At 33.2% G+C, this 21,877-nt stretch overlaps 2 protein-coding genes and 1 pseudogene across 2 annotated transcripts; 2 read left to right on the forward strand and 1 right to left on the reverse strand.

Moving 5' to 3' along the window:
- Window positions 1-5,301: 5,301 nt before the first annotated feature.
- LOC132189544 (uncharacterized) lies at window positions 5,302-7,254 on the forward strand. Its single transcript, XM_059604285.2, has one exon. It carries the CDS (start codon window positions 5,302-5,304, stop codon window positions 7,252-7,254), a length of 1,953 nt encoding a protein of 650 aa, XP_059460268.2.
- A 2,274-nt stretch (window positions 7,255-9,528) lies between these two features.
- On the reverse strand, window positions 9,529-10,041 carry LOC132189552 (ricin B-like lectin EULS3). The gene has a single exon (XM_059604294.2). The coding sequence runs from the start codon at window positions 10,039-10,041 to the stop codon at window positions 9,529-9,531; it is 513 nt and encodes a 170-aa protein (XP_059460277.2).
- Window positions 10,042-18,508: 8,467 nt separating this feature from the next.
- On the forward strand, window positions 18,509-20,268 carry LOC132189550 (uncharacterized; annotated as a pseudogene).
- Window positions 20,269-21,877: the final 1,609 nt, after the last annotated feature.

A 21,877-nucleotide genomic window follows, 5' to 3' on the forward strand; every position in this document is an offset into this window, starting at 1 on the left:
AACGGTAAAACAAATGGAATTTAAAAATAAAAGATCGTAACAGTAGAAAAACGGATCAAAATTGTTTGAACGGTCAAAATAGTATAGAAAGTAGGAGTACGGTAGAGGGTAACGGTCAAAAAAGGACTTGAGGATTGCTTGTGTTGGGAGTTTCTAAAACTACAAAAATTTTCTTTTAAACAGACAATTCTTTCAATTGAGTTTCTTAAACTCATAATTTTAATGCAAATAAAAATTACGACAAATATTAATTTAACAAATTGGCCAATTTAAAGAAAAACTTTTGTTCCACTTGAAATAAACCCAAATTTGTTTGGATCATTGTAGAACTAGGTCTCATAGATTGTTTCATGTGAGTCACAGGGATGGTTATCCCCATTGTTCCATTGCCACAACCCTATAGTAGTGCCATCATGCAAAAGTGCCGCTCCGGATTTTTTTTCTTTGATATTAACAGATTCTATCAACTTTTTTAATGGTATGGACTAATTTGTTCTTTTTTTGCTTACCTCAATGAGTTATTAATCACTTTTTAGAACTCAAAAAGCTATTTGTCAAAATGACAAACCTCAGGAATGAAAAATGCATTTATTCCTTGAATTTATTCAAACCCAATATAATCAAAATCAAATCCCATTATTTAGGGTAATCCAATCCTCATATAAGATAAGGATTTCTATCATTATCATATACTCTAACAATGGAGAGGATACCAACTGGTGTGTTCTTTGCTTAAAATTAAATTTAATAATTTAATTAAAAGCAATGCATATTTGTAAATATACCATTATGAGTTGTGTAATGCTCTTCACTCTTCAAAATAAAAAAGGGGGGTTAAATGTGTTTTTGGTACTTGAGTTTTAACGATTTTTTTTTTTTTTTTTTTTTTTCACTTAAGTTTCATTTTGTATCATAAATCATCCCCGATGTGTTTTAGGAAAATATTTATATAATAAAATTGGAAATACTTTCAAATCCAACAATAATCATCAACACCCTCTCACTTTTGTCCCAAAGAATGAGTCCTCCCCTTCATGTGATGCTTGTGGTGTGACTTTCGATGGCATATATGGCCCTAGAATGCACTCTATGCAAATTTATTGTCCACTTCTCTTGGTCGTGTCTCATAGAAGTACCAAAGAAAGTCACCTTGAAGTGATGCTTGGAGGAAGCCAGCAACATAGCCTTAAACTCACCCAAGGCACGGAGATTTCGGAGTTTCTTATGGCTATCATGGAACTCTCCCTCTCCTTGGAGGTTTTGTTATATCTATGTTGAGGAAAATAGAATTTGGTCAAGAACATATCAATATGTATTGTATAATATGCTTTCTGCATATGGAGTTTGTTGATGGCATGCATGATATTGATGGGAAGGATGTGTTGAGCGTAGTTGGGATAGTCATGAGGGAGTAGTTGGGATTGGCCTTGGAGAAGATCCTGAAAGTCCGTTTCTTGGAGGACTTTCACCATGGATGCTGCGAAGGTCATGGAAATAATGTGAAATATATAGGGAGTTTCAGTAAATCTCATGAACATATATATTTTTCTTTTGCCCTTTATCAATCTAGCATTTTATAACTATATACAAATGAAAATAATTTGCAACAAAGAGAAAGAAAAAAAACCATATTCCCCCTCATACCAGCACTCACAAATGGACAAAATTTTCCTTCAAATTAAATTGGAGAAATTTTTTTTAACTTAGTGTATTAAATTGACATATCTCCTTAAAACATGTGATTTTTATATGCATTTTTAGAATCACATTTAATTCTTAAAATGCATGTCAGAAATATATCTTCTTTTCCCGAATAACTTGGACATTGCAAATTGAGTGTTAGTTTGAGCCTTGAGGGGGATGGGATCAAAACCTTTATCTAAACTTCCAGTAGTCAACTTGAAGTAGGACAGGGTTAATCCATTTAGATTCTATACTTGAAAGACTTGAAACCGACCCTACTTTTTCTTTCTTAAGAGCTTTTACTCAACGCTTGCTCGTACTAGATTCCCACCGATCTGAATTTGATTGAATAACCAAAAAGCTTGTTTGGGCTTTTAAAGGCTTCGCATCTTCTTGTTGTGTCTCCTGTCATAAGACAGCCGGCCGATACGAGGAATTGACTTAAGCGCAATAGCCTGTTTGAATAGAATCGTAAACTAAACCGCTCTATCACTACACCCGTGTTTGCCCGCTACACCTGATCTGTTTACTTACTTACTCTTACACCGCTAACGCGCCCCTTTGTCAAAAAGTACACCTGTATTTGTACTTTTTTTTTTCTTTTTTTTTTCTGAATAACTTGGACATAAATTTCCTACAATTAGGTTCATTTTTTAAAAACAAGTATCTAAAAGCGACGTGTCATTTAAGCTAATAACAAATTATGTGAGAAGCACATGCCATTAAAAAAAATACATGTTTCTCACATGTTAAGGTTACACGTCACTTTTAAAAGCTACTTTGTACAAAATTTTTGTCCTAACTTGAAAAGTGTTAAATCACAATTTATTTAAAAAACTTAAGCTAAGAAGAAATGATGATTTTTTTTTTATTTAATTAATATCGTAACACTCGTTTTCACGTGTGGGTTCAAACTATATATGCTTTAATAAATGAGGCTCATTATGTGAAATATTCATGTGAAATGCAAGTTAAATTATAAAAAAGAAAACTAAACTCATAGAAAAATAATGAATCTAATATCTTAACAAACCTAAAATTTAGAATTGTGAAACGAAATTAGCAACAAAAAGTAGAGTATCATTTCTCCTCTTCACAAGATATGTTTAGGTAGCTTATTACTTACTGCATTATCTGCATATACAAGTTCCTTCTTTATTTTTATTCTTCATATATAGAGCCATGAAATCTTTTTTTCTTTTCATCTTGAAGTTATTTGGCACAAAGGATTGGAACTATGCCAATGCAAATCTTTTTCTTTTGCCCAGGCACGTGAATGCCACTCAACTTGGGAATAAAGACTTGGTTTTATTCCAATGGTTAGATCTAAGAGCACTCTCACCAGCTATAGGAGATGCTCAAAATGTTCATAGGATAGAGCCTTAAGGCTGCATTAAGTTTTTATTTCTCTGAGTAATATTTATAATATAACATCCTCCTATTTATAGGAGAATTATGTTGTATACAAATAGACTTTAACTCTAGCTAAGTGGTAGTCTTTAACTATAGCTAGACTTCAACTGTAACTCAGTAATAGTCTTCAAGTGTGACTCAGTGATGTAAATCAATGATATTTTTCAACTGATTATTATTCTTGAACTCCATGATATGCTCTAACATTTCACGTGTGAGTTCAAACTCTTATTAATGTAAAATATTGATTTGAAACGTATTGTGAATTATAGAAACAAGAGTTAAACTCATAGAAAAGTATGAATTTAATGTCTTTAGTAAAATTTAGAATTGTAAAAAACAAATGCAATAAAAATTAGAATATCCTTTTCCCTTCTAACAAGATATGTTTAGGTAGCTTAGAAGTTGGAAGTTAGAATTTATTACTTAATGCATATACAAGTTCTTTCTTTATTTTTATTCTTTATATATGGAGCCATGAAATCTTTTGTTTTTTTCATCTTGAAGTTATTTGGCACAAAGGATTGGAATTATGCCAATTCAAATCTTTTTCTTTTGCCTAGGCATGTGAATGCCACTCAATTTGGGAATAAAGACTTGGTCTTATTCTAATGGTTAGATCTAAGAACACTCTCACTGGCTACTAGAGATGCTTAAAATATAGTAAATGTAGCAATTTGAGCTTTATCCTGATGTATGTACGACTTATGTCCATAAGATAAAGTTCTAAAGCTACATTAAACTCTTATTTCTATGAGTAATATTTACAATATAACATCTTCCTATTTATTGAAAAATCATGTTAGATACAGATATACTTCTACTCTAGTTAGATAATAGTCTTTAACTATAGCTATACTTCAATTGTAATTTAGTGATAGTGTGACTTAGTGATATTCTTCAACTGTGACTATTATTCTTGAACTCTATAATACGCTCTAACACTTCACGTGTGAGTTCAAATTCTACCTTAATATGTAAAATATTGATTTGAAACGTTTGGTGAATGATAGAAGCAAGGGTTAAACTCATACAAAAGTATGAATTTAATACCTTAAGTAAAATTTAGAATTGTTAAAAAAAAAAAAAAGCAATAAAAATTAGAATATCATTTCCCCTCCTAACAAGATATGTTTAGGTAGCTTAGAAGTTGAAAGTTAGAATTTATTACTTGATGCATATACAAGTTCTTTATTTATTTTTATTCTTCATATATGGAGTCATGAAATCTTTTATTTTTTTAATCTTGAAGTTATTTGGCACAAAGAATTAGAATTATGCCAATGCAAATCTTTTTCTTTTGCCCCCTCAGTAGGACTGTGACAAATCTCAAAGAGCTAGCTAGGTGGCAGAACAAATCTTTCCACTTACTACGTCAATCCTCAAAAATACAATTTGCATTCATATAAGTAAGTGAACGCTACTCAACTTGAGGATAAGGATTTGGTTCCGACATGTCACATGACTCACATTAACTAACAGAATTCATAAGTTTTTTTGACGAAATTTGATAGCAATGAGTAATTTGTTTTTTATGCATACATCATGAAGTTTTCAGAGCATTTTGATACCATAAAGCTTATTTCAAATCAAGTAAATAAACCACACAGGCTAATTTTATTTTTATTTTTTTTAACAAATAACTCAAAACATAAATTCGTCTTCTCATTGTCAGTGTTGAGCAATCTCGTACATCCTAAGTTATTAATGAAAGGATTATATATATATAAGAGAGAAAAAAAGAAGTGTGGTTCATTTTCATCATTCTCTCATTCTCCAAATTTTAAAAATCTTCAGAGGCTCATGTGTGATCCATTAATGGTAATTTTGAAAATTCAGATGATGAAAAGGAGGATGTATAACACGTGGCACCTAAAAGTTAGAAATTATAACTTAGTGCAAATACAAGTTATTTCTTTCTTTTTCATCTTCGGTGGGCCATGCAAACCTTTTGCTTTTGTCCCTACCATTACAAATCTCAAAGAGATGGCAAGAATATATAACTAATTACCACTTAATGGCGATTCTGAAGGAGGACAAATTGCGTTGTAAGCATAAGGACTTGGTCTTATTATATTCCAAAGGCTGGATATAAGTAGAAATCTTGACTAATTTCTCTCCACAACAAGAACAAACAGCTACTGCCACCAACCCATTTCCTTTAACAAATCCCAAGACTAAAAATCACTTCTCCGTTGTGTGGAAATGGTTCGCACCGTGCACGCCCCCATTTATGTTCGCTCCAGCTCAGGATCCAAAAAGGTAAAAGTGGGGGAACAAGAGTTGGTTCATGTCGACGATTTTCTAAGAGGGGTCTATGGCGCAGTAGAGGTGCGTGTGCACCAAACAGAGGTGAAAAATGATGATGACGAAGAGGAAGTTTTTTGCAGGACGTGCCGGGAACAGATATTGGGTCCCGCTTTAAAATGCTCGGGTAGAAACATCTTCTTTCATCCACCATGCCTCAATCTACCCACCAATGGCAAAGCCCTTATTTTTCACCTCACCGAGGCGCACGATCGCTTGCTCTTCCAAGAAAACATAGAAAATGATGGCGAGAAGGGCATTGTTTGCTCCGGATGCGAGAAGCGAGTAAAGGGTCGCGGATTCAAGTGCCCCACCGCCGATTGCGACTTGGTCTTCCATGAATCATGCGTTGAGCCGCCTACCACGATACAAGACCACCCCTTCCACCCAAACCACACCCTTGTCGGTGAGATGCCAAAGAAAAAATATTGCAATGCTTGTGGTACATGCTGCAATACATACTTCTTCTACAGTTGCAATGAGTGTGATTTCAATCTTGATTTCACGTGCGCTACTTGCTCACAGATTAAGAATGCTGACAACTGCCAACACAAATTCATCTCCTTCTTGAAGCAGATTGAGTTCACTTGCGAAGCTTGTGGTGAGAAAGGCAAGGAGTTAGCCACACAATGTAGAATCTGTCACTTCTTAATTCATGGTAAATGTGCTCGATTTTTACGAACTATCTGGACTGCAAGACATCATCACTCCCTCGCTTTCACCTGTTCTCTTCGTGATCAAGTCGAAGGGACCTCGAACGGCAACATATTATGTAATCTTTGCTGGCGAAAGGTGAAGACGGAGTATGCAACATATTATTGTAAGGAATGCGATTATGTGGCCCACTTGGAATGTGCATTTCAAGATGATGTAACTGCAGATCTCAAATTGCTGCCTGAGGAACCCATTGATTTGGTAAGTGATTCTACAGAGGTTGAAGTAGCTGAGCAGATGCAAAATTTTGGCCATCCACATGAGTTAATTCTTAGCAATGAGGAGCTTATGGATGAGAAGCTTTGTGATGGTTGTATGGGATTTATCTGCACCCCGTTTTTCAATTGTCCACAATGCAACTTCTTTCTTCACGGCAAATGTGTTCAACTACCAAAAAAGAAGCGACACCTTCTTCACCCACACTTGCTCACTTGCTTCTCATCGTCAACTTTCTCTGGTGAATTGTTCTCTTGTGATGCTTGTGAACGTGTCAGCAATGGCTTCTCCTATAGATGTGACACATGTGATTTCGACATCGACCTTCAATGTTTTTCAATTTTAGAAACCTTGAAGCATGATTGTCACCCACACTCTCTCTCCCTTGCTGTTAATTCTAATAGAAGCTGCCATGTTTGTAATTGCACTTCTCGCAAGGAACGTGGGGTATTTGTATGCAAGAGTGGTTGCGATTTCACCTTGGGTTTGGAATGTGCAACTCTTCCGCTTGAAGCTAGGTACATATATGATGATCATCCCCTCAAGCTCACTTACAGTGCTGAAGTTCATTGTGAATACTATTGTCTAATTTGCGAAAACGAAAGAGATCCAAATTGTTGGTTCTATTATTGTGAACAATGTGATTTCCCTGCTCATCTCCAATGTGTTTTGGGAAAATATCCATACGTTAGGTTTGGAAATACGTGCACGTCTCAAGATGCTCACAAGCACCCTCTCACTTTTGTCCCAAAGACAGAGTCCTCTCCTCCATGTGATGGTTGTGGTGAGAATTTTGATGGCATGGCCCTAGAATGCACCAAGTGCAAATTCAATGTCCACTACTTAAGTTCATGTCTCAAAAATATAAATTACGAAATCATGCACGCTAGAGAGATGGTTGGAGAAAGCCAAGCAGCATAGCCCCAGACTCACTCAAAGCACGGAGATTTGAAAGTTTATTAGGTATCATTGAACTTTATCTCTCCTCAGAGGTTTGCTTATTTCTTTTATTATTTAAGTTAAAGAAACTATAATTTGGTCAAGAACTTTTTTTTTTTTTTTTTTTTTTTTTTTCAATATGTATTGTATATTGTTGCTTATGCATATGGAGCTTGTTGATGCATGATATTAATGGGAATGATGTTTCTCTTTATTGTCAATGTTGCTTCAAAATAGTGTTCACATGTCAATGTAGATTTACATATTTGGATACTTCTGTTTAAGCTAAAGTAATTATCTTCTTTCTTTTTTCTTTTTTTTCTTTTTTTTTTTTTTTTAATTTAAAACAGCCATTCTCAATGTCATACTCATGTATATATAAAATATTGGAATTCCTTATTAGAATTAAACAATCGTATAGTTACGAATAGTTCCCTCATTTTGAGTGAGTGTTCAAAAAACAAAATCAACGTACTGTTTGCTAGAAACACATATACTTGAACACCTATAGCTAGCAAAATCAGCCATTGGCGGCCTCCTTATCATGTGAGGGTTTGCTTGTAAAAATGTTTATTTTGTGGACTCTTTAATTTGCAGGTTTTTATTGGGTATGGAGATGGACCAAAACTATTAAAATTTGAGGAATGTTAGGCTTACAAACAAATTTTACAACATGATTAAAAAGAAAACATTATGTTGCAAAAGTTTTTTGGTAAAATTTGTTTGTAAGCCTAACATTTTTCTTAAAATTTTGCACTATATTGCTTACCCTTCAAATTAGTTCTTTAATTTGCAATGTTTTTTTCCGAATTAAAATATTGTATCAATATCCTTCCAAATTACAAAAAATTTACATAATAAAAAAAATCTAAATAAAAAATAAAAAATAAAAAAATAAAAAAATAAAAGCTTAGGCGCAAAAACTTTCGAGAAAATGCCGCTTGACCAGCATTGAAGACAGAATGGAATCAAAAGACTTTAAAACGTAAATGCATACAACTTGATCGATGACAAGAAACGGGATGAGCCAATATATAGAATATTGCAAGAACTAGAAATTTGAAAATTCATAGACTAAATTCAATTAAAACACTCGGAGTTAGGACACCGTCGAAACTCAATTGGGCCATTGCTAGGACTGAGTTAGGACTTGGTCGGGACCTGATTGGGACACCGTCGGAATCCGATTAGGACACCGCCGAGACTCGGTTGGGACCTGGTCAAGACCTGCCAGGACATTGTTGGGATCTAGTTAAGACATTGCTCAGACTCAGTTGAGACCCAGGCAAGACCTGCCGAGACCCGGATGGGACATTGCCAAAACTCCATCAAGACCTGCTTGCTGTGACTTAGTCAGAACACCGACGGGACTCAGTTAAGACACCACCGGGACTTGGTCGGAATATTTTCTTAATTTAAAGTTTAATATAAGTTTATGATTTTGCGTATGCATCAATAAAAGACAGAAAAATGTTTTTCAGAAAATTATTTTTTAAGAATATTTTTCCAAAAAAAAAAAAAAAAAAAAAAACGGAGCCAAGAAGGGAAATGTGAGGGGACTTCTATCATCTGTTACTCGGTTTGCCATAGGTTAAGTTACACGGATGTCTCATGAAACATGGGTTAGTGTGGTGTGATGGTCAAGGTTTCCACGTACTCTTGCTGTATTTTTGCTGTCACAGGAAATCAGGAGGGTGGCCGGAGATTTCAGCTTGAAAGGTTGGGGCCTTTTATTCTTGTGTCAGCGTGAAAGAAACTCTACGTTAGTAAAATAAAAGATTTAGAATTGTGAAATGAAATAAGCAATTAAAATTAATTAGAATATAATTTCATCTCCTCACAAGATATGATTACGTAGAAATTAGAAGCCAGAATTTATTACTAACTGCATATAATTTCAACTTCAACACAATTAAGACTCTAATATTCTTTATGTCATTATTCTAATGTATTAATATCAGGTAATTAACATTACCAGTCGTAGGTGTTAGACACCAAACTGCAAAGATTTTCCCACATATATATATATATATATAGTAAACATAGAAACACGAATATGCACACTCATAAAATTAATGTACCTTTTAAAATTACTATTAGATTTGAGATAAAAGATTATTGAATTTTGATTTAATAGAAGTTTTAAAAGTCCATCAATTAAAAAACAAAAAAAAAAACAAAACAGGACTTTTTCTTTCTAGCATTACAAGCTTTTACAGACATATATGGCGAGGACGGCAGAGCATAGAGATGAGATCAGTAGGGAATGATCTTCCAAATCTGGTTATCCCCGCCGTTCCACTGCCACAGCCCTACAGTAGTGCCATCACGCACAGAACCACCTCCGGATTTCTCTTCGCCAACAAAAGCATCCACATTCAGTCCTGTGTTATTCGCCATTCTTATAGCTCGGAAGCCTTCACCCAACTCATCATTGGCCTCAGTCCACAGGATGGACTCGTCAAGAACATCAGCAGATTCAGCACTACTGTAAGATTTCAGCTGCACAGGATGAGTGTCTCCAATGGCGTGCTTCATTGCCTGACCGGTGGCTTTGTTAACAAGAGCAAAGCTTGGAAACCCGTTTACGTCATTCACTCTTGTGCCGTAGTCTTCTTTGTACCAGTGCTGCAACTCATCTGACGGATCAGATCTCGCGAGAATGACGTGGCCGTCTCGGATTGTGACCGAGTAGGTGGGGTCCGCCTTCGAGAACACCCTGAAAGTCTGCCTCCGCCTAAATGGGAAGCAGGGAAAATTCAGGCACATTATTAATTTAATCAATTAATTAATTAATGTGAAATATACGGAGTTTCAGTAGCTGCAGCTAGCTGGAGCTTTAGTTGATGAGGAAGAAGACACTAATAGAGTTATAGGGGAAGAAGAAGGGTGCCATTGTAATTTTACAAGGGTCGTTCTCGTGTCGTGGGCGTCAAAGTTTTGTTTTTCCCAACAGTATTTATTCTTCTTGCTAATTCCTATTTTCCCATGACCATTCATACTACGGATCTTTTTATATATATTTTTTTATTCCGAGTCATCCCTTTATTTAACAGTTTAAAGAAATATAGAAGTTTGTAGGTTATTGAAATAATTAATTTTAATTTTTAATATGTTAAATTTATTTACTTGGGTAACTTAAATTTTTATTTTTATTTAAACTGTTAAATAAAATAAATGACTCAAATTTTAAAATATGAGGAGATCTAGCACCTCTTTGATTGCAACAAAGGTAATTAATTGCACCACATGCATGCTAGTCTTTCTATTCAATACGTGGAAAACTAATATATATATATATATATATATATATATATATATATATATATATATATATTGCCCTTTATCAATCTAGCATTTTATAATATACAGATGAAAATAATTTGCCAAAAAAAAAAAAACTCATTCCCCGTCATATCAACACTCACTAATGGACAAAGTTTTTTTGTCCAATTCAAACCGTATTAAATTACTAATTATTTAAAAAAACTTAAACTAAGAAGAAAAGAATATTTTTTTTTATTTAATTAATACTGTAGCACTTTCATTTATGTATTGATTCAAACTCTGGCTCAATAAATAGGGCTCAATATGAGAAATATTGATTTAAAATGTAAGGTAAATCATAGAATTTAATGAGGTTAATATGTTTAACAAAAGTAAAATTTAGAATTGTGAAAAGAAATAAGCAACAAAAAATTAGATTATCATTTTTAGAATTTATTACTTAATTTCTTTATTTTTCTTCTTCAGTGGGCCATAAAATCTTTTGCTTTTATCACTTCGATTCTTCGAAGTATAGTTGGCACCAAGGACTGGAATTCTGCCAAATTCCAATGCAAACTCCACTTGGGAATAAAAACTTGGTCATGTTCCAAGGGTTAAAGTCTCTTCCCTTTCTTAGATATAAGAAAATTAAATTCTCAAAAGTTTCAAAAAAGGCACAAGTAACAATACATGGGTAGCATTTGGACTTTATTATTCATTATTTTAATATAAAGTATTTATTTCACTTATCTCTTTTCTCTTCTCTTTGCCTTCTTTATTGGAAAATGTGTTAAAATTTTGTAAAGAAACATGAGAATAGGTGGAGAATTTATTTTTTTGTAAAAAATTGGAACTTCACTTAACCCCCAACATTATTGCGGTTTTTGCTTGCAATTAGCCTGCCTATACTTCAACAACACTCAATTTATCCATCTTTTAATATTTTTTTCAATGTCACCTATCCCATAGGATTTTTTGTTAAGTTCTGTCAAAATTTTCAAAATACCCATTATATATATATTTTTCATAGATTTAGGTATGGATATTTTTGAAAATTCTGTTAAATTATAACCAACACCTAAATCCTTGCAATTTTTTTTTTTTTTTGAAAATGCATTTTGAGAATCTTGACACCTCTCCGATAGTTATCAATAGGCCACCTCCTCCCCCTGGCTGTCGTAGCCCTTTTTTTTTTTTTAAAAAAAATAATAATAATAATAATAGTAATTTTTAAGTTTTATATATTTATTTTTTTAATATAATTTTTTTATTAAGAGTGACATGTGTCATCATTTTATTGGTGGTGACATGTCATATTAACGAAATTTGTCAATTATTTTGATGAAATTTGATTACATGAACTAAATTGTTATTTTGGCCTACCCCGAAAATCATTTAAATTATTTTTTATACCATATGAAGAGATTTGTAATTTAGGCCAATTATATGGACTAATTTTGCATTTATATCCTAACCCTACTTTTGAGAATTTTGTTGTGATAAAAAAAATTTGGGAATTCAAATCTATTCATCGATGTTGGGCAAAATTTTGGTATAGGCAAAAGAGTAAATGGAAAGCTTTTGTATTAGACTTACACAGGACAACCTCATATAATATTTTTTGAAAACTCCCACGTGCATAAAGAGATTTTATAAATAAAGTTTGATAAATGTTATAGTTCTTCGTAGTATTTTCCTGATATTACGTGGATTTTTTTTTTTTTTTTTTTTTAAATATGAGGGACCAGTAGGGTAATTTTTTTTTAATTTTTTTAAGACAATAATATCTACGTAGGATCAGGAGAATACCATGATGTACTGGAGCATTTCTCATAAAGGATTTTTTTTTTTTTTTTTTTTTTTTTTTTTTTTTAACTTGGCAATGCTGACCTCAACTTTTTGTAAAAGATGTTGACTTGTGAAGTGAAACTATATAGGACCATATATATATAGGTCTAAAAAAGGGAATTCATGAGTGTGCCATTCTTTCTTTCTTTTTTCTAATTGATCGAGAAAAAATATTACAAGGGAATATCCTTACCATTCAATGTGTTATTCTGATTGCTTCTAACCACTCTCTCAAGCACATTGTACACAAAAAGGGAAAGGAATTAATAGCGGGTTGCTCATGGATTATGATTTTACTGTTGTGGTGCTTTATTTGTTTTATCTTCAAAGAACCTTGTGTGATATTTCTAGCTAGTTAATGAGTTTGTAATGTATAAATTCAAAATGGATTACAGTTATTAAATAAAGACATGTTTGAGGAGGTGGCTATTTTGTAGGATTTTACTTTATACTAGCTAGTTGAGAATCCTCTATTCCACAAAGTAGTGTATACTGGTTTGTAGTTTGAAGGATGTGGTTTGGTCTTGGTTGCATTGTTTTAGCCTATATATGTTGGGAGTATGATGAGGAGAAAACTAAGGTTTCGTTTGTTTCGACATAAAATGTTTTTTGCTGAAATTATTTTTTAGTATTTGGCGTGTACAAAAAATTATAAATACTTTTTATATTTTCATTCAATCTTATTAACCTATAAAAATCTATTTTTATTCAAAACATAAACAATATTAATATAATTATTTTTTTAAAAAAATTAACCTAAAAATTTGACTTCAGGTGGTGGCCTGGTTTGACAGTACTGGTCTGGTGAGTTGAGAATGGTAAGCTCAAACTTGGAAAATGGTTTATTGTTTTAAAGAAGGGAAATCATTTTACAGAAATTAAATAAGTTTTTTCGGTCAAACTGAAAATGTTTTCGGTTGACTATTATTTTCTGTCGCACCAAACATTGAAAAATACGAAAAATATTTTTCAAATATCATTTTACACCAAAACAAACATAGCTTAAATTTTGTCAAAAAAAAAAAATAAATAAATCCTGGATAGCTTGGCATTCAGCAAAGGGAATTTAAACGGGAAGGAAAACCCATGTGTTGTCCAGAAAATAAAACTATGGACAGCATGCATGATTCTCATTAAACTCTAAGGATTTGATCTGAAGAAAACTTCTCTAAACAAATTCATTGGATTAAATGTAAGACTTCGGCGAAAAAGGAGTAAATATCAAAGCTCAATGGCCCACCAAGTAAGTAAACTAATCTGAAAACCCCCAACAAATTAGTTAAAAATATTGTTCTTTATCAAACTACCTAAACAAACCATTTGGCCAAGGGGGTGGTGAGCCCGCCCCTATTTAGCTGGCGTAAAGTGGCGAGCCACCCCTAAATGGTTTGTTTAGGTAATAGTTTGAAAAATAATTGTCAATTTGCTCGATCCCTAAGTCTCATTTGCAACTTTACATGCCCACTTACACAATCCTCTCAATTTATATCACCTTCGGCCTAGTCAGGTCTAGTCCATTAAAATAAGCCCAGTATAAATTGTCGGTCATGAGCTTTTTAGATGGGATGAACACAAGTACATAGAGATTAACAAGAAGAAGAAGAATTACAGGAAACAAGAAAACAAACACAAAACAGAACAACAAATGGAAAATATTATTTTTTTAACAACAATCCAAAGCAAGCCCTTTTCGCAACTAGGGAGAATCGTTGCGACGAAGCAAATTTGTGTGAATATTGCCAACAAAACTAGTTATAGCGGCCCATAGTGTAATGTTTTTGGTCCCGAACTCGACCTTGTGATCGAGTGTAGTCATATGAGTCCAATTTACTTGGTATTTCAGTTGAGCCCATGTATTATTCAAGTTGTAGAATACCAATGATAAGGGCAATCTGTCAAGTTGCACCAAAAGTTGTTGTGAAGGAGCATTTGTTCCCTCCAATTTTATTGCTTATTTATAAGTTAGTCTAAGTAGTCAAATTGAGTTCAAACCCATATAAAACATGAAGCACGGACTATATATAAAATTAATATATTAATCTATGGTCAATTTCCTGAAATATCAGTTAGAAATAGTACAGAATGGTATTTGGGTGAAACCAATTTGACAGTTAACAACATGTCTAACAAACTTTAATGGCATAATCTTTTTTTTTTTTTTTTTTTTTTTTTTTTTTTGTAATAAACAAACGTTATTTTATTTGTTAAAAATATTGATTAAGTGATTAAATTTACCTCTTCCTATCAGCTTAAGCTTTTAGGATAATTTGTAGTTTAACATGGTATAAGAGCCAAAGGTCATGGGATCGAACCTTGACTCCGTCAAATCACCCCCCATTTAAATTAAATATTCCACGTGTTGGGCTTCACCTATTAAAAGGGAGTTTGAGCCCACACGTGAGGGGGAGTGTTAAAGTATTGATTAAGTGATTAAATTTACATCTTCCTATCAGCTTAAGCTTTTGGGATAATTGATAATTTAACCGTATCACTAAAAATGAAGAAAAAAAACTGAGATTTTTTATTTTTTAAAGAAGTTAAATAAAATAAAAACTAAAATTTGAAAGGTGTTAAAACACCATACTTATTCAAAAAGCTTAAGTTAAAAGAAAATGATTAATTATTTATTTAATTAATACTTTAGTATTTCCCATAAAGTGTGGGCTCAAATTCCGCCTCAATGAATGAGACTAATATGTAAAATATTGATTTGAATTGTGAGGTGAATTAAAAAAAAAAAAAAAAAAAAAAGGTTACACTAATTTAGTATCTTAACAAAAGTAAAATTTTGGGATTGTAAAAATAAATCAGCAATCAAAATTAGAATATACTTTCACCTTTTTGCAAGATATGTTTACCTAGCTTACAAGTTAGAAGTTAGAATTTATTACTTACTTCATACACAAGTTAATTCTTTCTCTTTCTTTTTCTTTTTAACTCCGACAAAGAAAAAATTTAGAACTACGAAAAGAAAGAAGTAATTAATCAAAATTAGAATATTCTATCACCTCCTCATAAGATAAGTTTACGTAGCTTACAAGTTAGAAGTTAGAATTATCACTAACTTCATATATAAGTTATTTCTTTTTCTTTTTCCTTTTTAGCTTGACAAAGAAAAATTTAGAAATATGAAAAGAAAGAAGTAATTAATCAAAATTAGAATATGCTTTCACCTCCTCACAAGATATGTTTGGGTAGCTTAAAAGTTAGAAGAAAGAATTTAGGTAGCTATAAAAGATTATGTATGAGAGTGGAGATGCCTCATTATTTCATATTTTATTGTTTCTTAAAGTTGCCACTTATTCAAAAACCTTAAATTTGGAAGAAAAAAAAATGATAAATCGATACTTTCACATTCTACTTTATGTATAGACGTCTCAAACTCCACCTCAATTAATGAGGTCCAATTAACATGCGAAATATTCATTTGAAATATGAAGGGAACTATAAAAACAGGGTTTAATTCATTGAACATGATGAATTTAACATCTTAACAAAAGAATATTTTAAAATTGTGAAAAAAAAACAATCAAAATTAAAATATACTTTAACCTTCTCACAAGATATGTTTACTTAATTTGCAAGTTAGAAGTTAGAATTTATTACTTACTGCATTTACAAGATATTTCTTTTATTTTTTTCTTTTTTACCTTCTTGAGTGGGCAATGCAACTCTTTTGCTTTTTTTCACATGGGAAGTTACTTATCGCAAAGGATTGGAATTTGGGCAATGCAAATCTTATGCTTTTAAGTCAAAGAGGCGGCAGAATATATACTTTACCACCTACCTGAAATAGACCCAAATTTGTTTGAATCATATTAATATTATACTGAGCTAGCTTTTATTCATATAATTTTTTTTTTTTTTTTTCAAAATCAAACTTACATCTCATGTCTATGTGTTGAGTATGTTGATACCATTACATATAGCATATGATCGAATTGATTTTGGAGTTATATTGTACAACTAGGTCTCATAGATTGATATGGACAAAAATGTTTAGAGATTTAGTTTTCACATATTAGAGGGAACAAGTGATTCATTTTCGTGGAAAAATTTCCAAGCAAGAGATTAATGGTTGTCAATTTTTGTGAGGGACTAAGTGTTTGTTCAAATTGAGTTGAAAAAACGAGTTTATTAAACTAACATTTATCCTTTGAGCATATATTTCTCATATGCATTTTAAGAATTATATGTAATTTTAAAATGCAAGTGAGAATCACATTCTATGAAATATATTTATATTTATAACCGTTCATCGCTTCATTTTATGACATATATCTATATTCATATTCACAAAAGTCAAATTATATCATCCTTTTTTTCCATGACTTACTTGAAAAATATGACTTACAAAGAGAACTTGCAATTCATAGGCTATGTTAGAATCTGTATAGATAAAACTTTATCCATTTCAAGTGAAATAGAGAGAGTTAAAATGGAGAGGATCTATTTTATGGTTTAGATTAAATTTCACAAATTTAATGGTATATATGTTGCCACGTAACACTATGTACATAGTTATATGCAACAAAACAAAATCTTAATACTAATATAGATCATCTCTATTTTACGTCATTTAAATTTTTAATGACACGACATTATGTATTCCGTATAACACCATATGTACCGTTAGATGTAATAAAACAAAATCTTGATAGTAAAATAGATTCTCTCATTCTATGTTTGTCTCTTTTATTTCACTCAAGTTGAATTTTAGTCGAGTCCAATCCATTATATTTAAGTCATAATTTTAAGTTGAAAGTCTAACATTGTCGGTTATGAGCTCTTTTTATTTTTAGACGAGATGAAACAAGTAGAGATTAACAAGAACAAGAAAGATTACAGGGAAACAAGAAAATAAACCAGAGGGTATTACAAAAATCTCTTTCAACCGGAAAGAGGTTACTTAATTAGTTTGCAAAAAATTGTGGATTTTAGTGGGCCATCCAAATGATCGATCTGCTTTATTCACCTGGAATGGAATTAACGAATTAGCAAATCTATTCTTGCTTTGTAGGCAAGTGAACGTTCCAATTCAAGAGTTGGTACTCTTAATTATTCCAAAGTAGAAACAAATAAATATTGATGAAGCAATTGAATTCCCTCTGGCCTCCACAACAACAACAACACCAAACCAACCAAACAGCAGGCTTTCCAAGAAAAAGAAAAAATACAAACAAGTAACCACTTCCATCTTCAGATCTTTGTACATCTAACACTAGTACTACTACTACTCGGATCCTTATTATTTTCTAAGACTCATCCATATGAAGAAGGAGCACATCATCGAAAAGTTGCTAAGAGAGAGATATTATTGGGATGCAGAGCTATACGCAACCAATATTGATGGCGATAAGAAAGTTGATTGTAGGGCGTGCCGGAAACCGATATCGGGTGCCGCTTTTACATACTGGGGTAGGTACATGTACTTTCACATATCATGCTTCACTGCACCCACAAATCACAAAGCCCTTTTCTTACACTTCGGCCGGCGGCAGCATGATCCATTCATCTTCATAGAAGAAGTGAAAAATGATGGCAAGGAGGATGTTAACGTTGTTTGCTTCGGCTGCGACAAGCCAGTATTTGGTCCCCGATACAAATGCTCCACCTCCCATTGCAATTTGGTCCTCCATCAATCATGCGCTGAGCTGCCTCCCCAAATACAATACCCTTTCCACCCAAACCACGCCCTTGCTCTTGTTAAGCCAAAGAATAAACATTGTAATGCTTGCGGTAAAAACTGCAATGCATACCCCTTCTACCATTGCAGTGAGTGCGATTTTAATCTTGATTTCACATGTGCAACTACCCGCTCACAAATTAAAATAAACATTGATGACTGTCAACACACATTCATCTCTCTCTCTAAGAATTTTCAATTCACTTGTGAAGCTTGTGGCGAGGAAGGCAATGAGTTCGCCTCCCTATGTACCATATGTCAACTCTTGATTCACACCAAATGTAGTCAATTTTCATGCATCATCATAATTACAAGTCATGATCACTCACTCACTCTCATCTACTCTCTTTCTCAAGTCAAAGAGCACAATGATATATTTTGTAATCTCTGCTATCAAAAGGTGAAGACAAAGTATGGAGCTTATTATTGTAAGGAATGCAGTTACGTGGTCCACTTGGCATGTGCATTTAAATATAAAGAAGATGCATATCTCAAGTTGATGCGTGAGGAATTCATTGATTTACAAACAAATGTTATGGAGGTTGAAGGGGCTAGGCAAATACGACATTTTAGCCATCAACATGATTTAATTCTTAGCAATGAGGAGCTCATGAAGGATGAGCCTTGTGATGGTTGTAAAGGATTAATCTTCACCCCGTTTTACAGTTGTATACAATGCAACTTTTTTCTCCACAGTAAATGTGCTCAACTATCAAAAAATAAGCGGCATCCACTTCATCCACACTTACTCACCCTCTTCTCAGAGTCATCTTTTGTTCTTGGATCATTCTCATGTAAGGCTTGTCAACGTCTCAGCAATGGCTTCGCCTATGGATGTGGAATGTGTGGTTTCTACTTTGACCTTCAATGTTGTTCAATTCCGGAAACTCTGAAACATGAAGGTCACCAACACTCTCTCTCCCTTGCTGTTAATTCTAGTAGAAGATGTCATGTTTGTAATTTAACTTCTGATGACAAACCTTGTGTGTTTGTATGCACTAACTGTGACTTTGCCTTGGGTTTCGAATGTGCAACTCTTCCGCTCATAGCTGGGCACAAAGATGACGATCATCTCCTCAAGCTCACCTATAGTGTTGAAGCTCATTGTGAAGAATACTATTGTCTAATTTGCGAAAAAGAAAGAGATCCCAAACAATGGTTCTATTATTGTGCCGAATGCAACTTTTCTGCTCATTCCGAATGCGTTTTAGGAAAATATCCATACATTAAGTTTGGAAGTACTTTCACATCCGAAAATAAACACGAGCACCCTCTCACTTTTGTCCCAAAGACTAAGTCATCTCCTCCATGCGATGCTTGTGGTAAGACTTTCGATGGCTTGGCCCTAGAATGCACTCAATGCAAATTCACTGTCCACCGCTCGTATATTTGTCTTGAAAAAAATAACTGACAAACTCTCCTCGAAGTGATGATTAGAGAAAATCAGCAACGGAGATTTCGGAGTTTACTAGCTATTATGGAAGTATTTTCTCTCTTGAGATGTTTAGTTATATTATTAATTAATTATCTAAGTTGATGAAAATAGAATTTGGTCAAGAAGTTGTCAAATTTGTATTGTATATTGTGTTTATGCTCATGTTTATGGAGTTTGCTGGTGCATGATATTAATGAAAATGGTGTTTCTCTTAATATTTATTTATTTATTTATTTATTAATTATTATTAATATTTAGAACTCCATTCCCTATGTCATGCTCATTTCTGACATAACAGGATCAATTTCTATATCATGCTATTCAAAAAGAGGACTGCTAGGGAGTCGAACAAATAAATCCAGAAAATTTTTCAAACTGACGTGGCAAACCGTGAGTGACAAGTAAGGGAGAGAGAATTGTATTTTTTTAATTTAAAAACTCTTGTCACATCAGTTTGGTAAATTTTCTGGATTAATTTGTTTGATTCCCTAGCACTAGCCATTCAAAAAACAAAAATCTGAATTGTGGCCGGATATGAATTGAAAACACAAAACCAACCGTTTGCTCGAAACACATACACATGTCCAGCAACAACAACATGCTACAGCCACGAACACAGCTACGTGTCCAAGAACAACAACTTAAAACTTATAATTGCTTTCTAATGTTTATCAGTGCAGATTTAGATGATAATGATGATGATGAAGAAACATCCAAGTCGACCAACACTGTTGAAATAATGATGATGCAGAAATTATAGCGGAAGCAATATAGAAAATAAACACAAAAAACTTATGGGTGGTTCGGTGTTAGACACCTGCGCGTCCACCACTTGAAATACCCCTAAGGGCTACATTGTGCTTATTAACTTGAGTTGTCTACAATACAAATGTCCATATTTATAAGGTAGTGTCTAAATACACATATAGTAATCAAATTTTCTTGATTTGATTACAATTCCAATATTTGATTACAATCAACTCATAAATACATAATATTTGATATCAACATAATTATTGAATATACAGAAAATATAATATATTTTCTGTATATTCTAACAAACACGGGCAAGGCTTACATGCGGTACTTCCAAGGTAGTTTGGATGGAAGGTTGAGATCTTTTAATGGATTTAAATATTAATTTTTTAAAGAAATAATATAAAATTCAATATTTAATTAAAAATATTAAAATATTAAAATATTAAAACTAATAAAAAAGAAAATAAAAATGAAACCCCTTGGTCTCACTGTATCTCTCTCTCTCTCTCTCTCTCTCTCTCTCTTTTCCCTGAAATTCTTCCCCTCTCGTCAAATCTCCCTCTCTCTTTGTTTTTGAAATCTGTTAAGGAGAGGGCGATTAAATAAATAACAGAGAAGGAGAAGAAATGAGGTGTAGATGACACGTGAAAACAGAGAAAAAGAAAGAAGAAAACAAAGAAAAAGGAAAGAGTTAGGAAGCCGGTGGATTGTGAGCAGGTGGCGTCGGTGTGAAGAATAGAGGGGAAGGGAGAAAAAGAAGAAAAGAAAACAAAGGGGTGGCCGAAACCAACCGCAGGCCCTTGGGGTGGTTCGGCCACCCCCAAAAGCCAAACTTTTTTTGAAGTTTTTTTCCTTCTTTTGGCCTTTTAGGGGTGGCCGGACCACCCCCTTGGCCATGGGGTGGTTCACCGTCTTTGGCCAAAATGGGGTGGTTGGAACCACCCTTTGGCCAAAATTGTGCACCCAAAAAAAAAACAAACAATCAGAGTAGAATTTTACCAACCAAACATACCAAATACTTTTGGAAATCATATACCTAGAAAAAAATTTCAATCTTTGCCTAAATTTTCTGCAATTATAGGCCAATAATATGGTACCCACAATCAAACATCACAAACTTCAGGTCTGAACTTGTGAGAGAGAGAGTCACCAAGCATAACGGCGGGGGTGAGAATCTGCAGAGGAGTATTGATTTTTCTTTTTCCTTTTCTAATTATTGAATATTTTAATATTTAACGAATTTTATATTATTACTTTTAAGAAAATAATTTTCTAATACCCCTCATTAGATCCCAGCAGTCCAACTAAACTACCGTAGATTGCGGTAGTTTAGTTGGACTGCACCTAAGCCTCGCCCAACAAACACTATGCTCTTAGCCTAATATAAATGATCCCCAAAATTAAAGATTAGCAATTCGAATAGCAATTTTGATGGAGATTTAAATAAAGAAAAAAACAGCCAAGTCGATCAACTCTACGACCTTACTATTTAAATCGTATCATCACACTTCCATCAATACTACTTGACACCACTTATTGGAATCTATGCACTTGGACTATGGCTATTGTTTGTAGTGGAAGCCAAGCGAGCTGGGCTTCTATGAGTATTG

Source organism: Corylus avellana, chromosome 9 (genome assembly GCF_965113065.1).
Source record: "Corylus avellana chromosome 9, dhCorAvel1.hap1.2, whole genome shotgun sequence".
NCBI classification, from domain to species: Eukaryota; Viridiplantae; Streptophyta; class Magnoliopsida; order Fagales; family Betulaceae; genus Corylus; species Corylus avellana.